Source organism: Carcharodon carcharias, chromosome 34 (genome assembly GCF_017639515.1).
Source record: "Carcharodon carcharias isolate sCarCar2 chromosome 34, sCarCar2.pri, whole genome shotgun sequence".
Classification (NCBI taxonomy): Eukaryota; Metazoa; Chordata; class Chondrichthyes; order Lamniformes; family Lamnidae; genus Carcharodon; species Carcharodon carcharias.
The window spans coordinates 17873194-17878147 of record NC_054500.1 but is presented as its reverse complement, the minus strand read 5'-3'; the positions used below and the strand labels follow the sequence as shown (position 1 = coordinate 17878147).

The window sequence follows — 4954 nt, the reverse complement described above, 5'->3', positions numbered from 1 at the left end:
TAGCACCAGTAATGGTGATCATAAAACTGCCATCGATTGCTGTAAAAACCCATCTGGTTCACTCATGTCCTTTAGGGAAGGAAATCTGCCATCCTTACCTGGTCTGGCCTACATGTGACTCCAGACCCACAGCAATGTGGTTGACTCTTAACTGCTCTCTGAAATGGCCTAGCAAGCCACTGAAGCAATTCACCATCACCTTCTCAAGGGCAATTAATGATGGACAATTATGACAGCCTTACCAGTGATGCCTACACCTGTGATCAGAAAGCAGTACACTTCCTTAAAATACATTGATTATTTTCATAATCTTTTTTCTTTATTGTCTATTATTTCTCTCCCTATTATCTATACTGTCTTTCTTTCAGTTATCTATCTCTCTAGGCACTATTTATGAATTTCCACAGTTCTGTTTGCCTATCTGTTACTTACCTCTCTAGTTATCTCTTTGTCTTTCTCTCTGTTTATAATTTCACATGCTGTATGAAGACAATACAAAATTATGATGTTTGAATTCAAGCAGGCATTCCTTTATTCCTAATTTTTCCAGATTTTAGAATACTACCTTCCAAACCCGTGATCTCTACCACCTAGAAGGACAAGGGCAGCAGATGCATGGGAACACCATCACCTGGAAGTTCCCCTCCAAGCCACTCACCATCCTGACTTGGAAACACATCACCGCTCCTTCACTATAACTGAGTCAAAATCCTGGAACTCCTTCCCTAACTTCACAGTGGGTGTACCTACACCACATGGACTGCAGCGGTTCAAGAAGGCAGCTCACCACCTCCTTCTCAAGGGCAATTAGGGATGGGCAATAAATGCTGACCCAGCCAGCGATGCCTACATCCTGTGAATGAAATTTAAAAAGGATGCTGGAAATCAAAAATAAAAACAGAAAATGCTGGAAACACTCAGCAGGTCAGGCAGCATCTGTGGAGAGAGAAACAGAGTTAATGTTTCAAGTCGTGGATCCTAACTTGTGTTCTGTCTCCACAGATGCTACCTGACCTGTTGAGTACATCCAGCGATTGTTTTCCTGGATTGTAATTAAAAACATTTTAATCCAGTATATGTGTCTGTGGGTTGTGTGCCTGCATCTGTCAAGGTGCACTTTATACATATGTTAATGTGTGTGTGTATACAGGGTATATATGCAAATTTAAACTGTAAAAACTCTGGGCATAGACATTTTTTATTTATTCATGGGATATGGGCGTTGCTGACATGATTAAAGGAAACTGTAAATGGAATATGACAGCAAATTCATAGTGTTTTTAATGTCGTTGTTAATATTGATGATGCTGAAACTGTGTGAACTCATGAAAATCACTTTGAACAGTGTAACACAACAGATAATAAATAAAAACAGAAAGCGCTGGAAAAACTCGGCAAGTCTGGCAGCATCTTTGGAGATGAAACAGAGTCAATATTTCCAGTCCGTATGACTCCTCTTCAGAACCCACTATATCACAATGGATTGTGGTTATATTGAAGCCTAGAACTTTGATCTCCATTGTGTTAAAACTTGACGAATTCTGCCTTCATGTGTCATTTATGGATTGATTCTATTGTATGCACATCCAAAGTTATGAAAGTTTAAATTTGCGCAAGAACTTTATAAACAGACTGTATGTCTGTATTTTGCGTCTGTTGAAACTGAGATGAGAATTTTTTTCATACACAAGATGAAAGAAAAATACTGCGGATGTTGGAAATCTGAAACAAAAACAGAAAACCCTGGAAAAACTCAGCAGGTCTGGCGGCATCTGTAGAGAGAGAAACAGTTAATGTTTCGAGTCCATATGACTCTTCATTTTTTTTCTTTAAGACTGATGAGGAGAATCTTTTTTTCTCCGAGGCTGGTTAGTCAGTGAAATTCTGTTCTCCAGAGATCAGAGATTAGGTCATCGAATATATTCGAGATTAACAAGGGAGTCAAGGGATTTGGGGGCGGCAGACCGGAAAGTGGAATTCTTATTCAATGGCGGAACAAGCAGGAGGCGCCGAATGGCCTACTCCTGTTCCTGATCTTGTGCTCTAGTATTTTACAAATCTTTGCGTTTGTGTTTCTGCACTTCTGTATCTATATGTTTGAGATGTGTGTATGTCTGTTTTGACTCTGCATGTATGTGTTCATGTATATCTCTGTGCCTTCCTCTATGTCTGTGTGTTCATGCCTGACTCTGACCCTGTCCATGCATATATAAATGCTAAAAACAAAAAACTGCGGATGCTGGAAATCCAAAACAAAAACAGAATTACCTGGAAAAACTCAGCAGGTCTGGCAGCATCGGCGGAGAAGAAAAGAGTTGATGTTTCGAGTCCTCATGAGGTTCTATTGAAGGGTCATGAGTACTGGAAACGTCAACTCTTTTCTTCTCCGCCGATGCTGCTAGACCTGCTGAGTTTTTCCAGGTAATTCTGTTTTTGTCATATATAAATGTTTGTGTATGTGTTGAGTCTGCCATTGTATGTCTGTTTGAGTCTGTCTGATTTGTGTTTGTATCAGTGTGTTTGAAACTGTATGTGCGTTTATGCTTAAGTGCTTAAGTTTGTGTGTGTGTTTATGCTCGAGTTTGTGTGTGTTTGAATCTGTGTGTGTGTCTATTTGAGTTTGTGTGTGTTTGAATCTGTGTGTGTGTCTATTTGAGGTTGTGTGTGTGTCTATTTGAGTTTGTGTGTGTTTGAATCTGTGTGTGTGTCTATTTGAGTTTGTGTGTGTTTGAATCTGTATGTGTGTTTTCTGGCTGTGTGCATTGATGTTTGAGAGTGGGTCAATGTCTGAGTCTGCGTGTGTTTTGAATCGGAATGTGTGTTTTTGAGACTGTCTCTGATCTGTATGTGTGTGTGTGTTTCAGTCTGTGTTTATGTTTGAGTTTAGTGTGTTTGAGTCTGTCTGTGATTGTCTGCGTCCACGTGTGCTTTGTGGATGTGTGACTGTCAATATCTGTGTGTGTGTGTTTCAGGTCTGTGCCCAGTTCAAACGGTGGGATGTAACATGTTTAAAACTCGGCTATCCTGGTTAATTTTAAAAAAAGAGGATAAAACGACAAATGAAGCGCAGCACCTCACGGTCAGGAGATTCGGGTTTAACTCGGAACTTTGGTCCCTCTCACTGTCCAGAGAATTGACGAAAACATCAAATTTTTCGGTGGGTTCGGAACTTGGGGGGTGGGGAGGGGCGGGGGGGGGGGGAATGGAAAAGGACGGAATCTGATTGGTTCCAGTGGCGAAGAGCTGGAAGACTATTGGCTTTGGGAGGAGAGGATGGGGTGGGGGGGCGAACGGAATGGGAGGAGGCGCCTGTCAAACGTATGGAGTATTTGGGTACATTCCACGATGGGACACTAGAGCTGAGATACTCGGGGCAGCTGGAGAGTGCATTGATTTTTTTTTTGGGGGGGGGGGGGGGTGGTGGGGTGTGTGTGTGTGTGTGTGTGTGTGTATGAGTGATGTTGGACATGGCAAGTCTGAAAGACGCCAAGACGGTCCCGAAAAGGAATTTCAGCATCCAAAGCCTCCTGCCCGAAGCGATTTCGGGTGACGGCCCCGGCGGCGGGGCGGGAGCGGCGGCGGCGGCGGTGGCGGGATCGGCGGCGGGGGCGGAGGAAGGGACCCCGAGCGGTTCGCTGAAGGGCGGCGGAGCGGCGGAGAGGGAGCCGGACTTTCCTGGGAAGGAGGAGAGGCGGGGGCAAGCGGCTGGGGACGGCGAGGAGGCGAAAGGGATGGGGAAATTCCAGAAGCCTCCCTTCAGCTACAACGCCTTGATCATGATGGCCATCCGACAGAGCCCCGGCAAGAGACTGACTCTGAGTGGCATCTACGAGTTCATCGTGCAGAACTTCCCTTACTACAGGGAGAACAAGCAAGGCTGGCAAAACTCCATCAGGCACAACTTGAGTCTCAACAAGTGCTTTGTCAAGGTGCCCAGACACTATAATGACCCGGGGAAGGGCAATTACTGGATGCTGGACCCCTCCAGCGACGATGTCTTCATTGGGGGCACCACCGGCAAGCTGAGGAGGAGGGCGACCCCAGCCCGGGTTAAATTGGCTTTCAAGAGGGGGACCCGGCTGGCCTCGGCGGGATTGGCGCTGGCGGGCTCGCTCTGCTGGCCCGTCTCCCCCCTGCTGCCCTTGCAGCAGCCCCCCACTCAGAGCGGCTACCCCCTGGGCTACAACTGCCCCCCGCCCTACCTCGAGCACCCAGCGCCTTATGCCCCCTTGCTCCCGCACGGTGCCCACCAGCGGGGTGCCGCCTCGCTGTCCTGCGGGCTCTCCCTCCCCGCCTCCTGCAGCAGCCCGTGTCCCCTCAACCTCCTGGCCGGCCAGACCGCTTACCTCCTGTCCCAGCTGTCGCCGGTCACTGGCCCGAGCGGCCCCCTCGGCGGGATGGGCCCGGCCCTTCTGAAGGGCAGCAGCGAATTCCGGAGACCTGCTGCTAGTTTCCCTGGGGCTTATTTCCCGAACCGCAACCTGGAGCCCCCCTTTATCCTATAAGGAACCCGGACCGGATTATTTATTTTGTGAATAGCAGATTTTAAGGCGCAAAGTTGCTTATGTTATTGTTGTGTGTGTGTTTTCTTTTTTTGGGGGAGGGAAATAAATTATTTAAAAATATCTGTATCATATCAGTATTTCAACGACCTTTATGTTCCCTCTGAGCGAGGCAACCTTTTAAATATTAAAGCTAAATTTTGAGTTAAAAGCTAAATCGAATAAGATAATGTGACAATATAATTGTTTTTTTAATTAAAATACGCGGTCTTTTTTTAGTATTGGGATTAAACTGTAGAGTTAAACAGCATTGAGTTTATTGGGAATGTCTGTTGAGACACAAGGTTTGAACTGATTTTGTGCCTGATGCTGATGTGTGTTAATCGTGTGCTCAATCGGTAGCGCTCTCTCTCTTCTGAAGCATAAGGTTCTGGGTTCATAGTCCCACTCCA

General features: G+C 46.0%; 1 protein-coding gene across 1 annotated transcript; it reads left to right on the top strand.

Moving 5' to 3' along the window:
- Positions 1-3458: 3458 nt before the first annotated feature.
- foxg1c (forkhead box G1c) lies at positions 3459-4505 on the top strand. Its single transcript, XM_041179213.1, has one exon. The coding sequence runs from the start codon at positions 3459-3461 to the stop codon at positions 4503-4505; it is 1047 nt and encodes a 348-aa protein (XP_041035147.1).
- Positions 4506-4954: the final 449 nt, after the last annotated feature.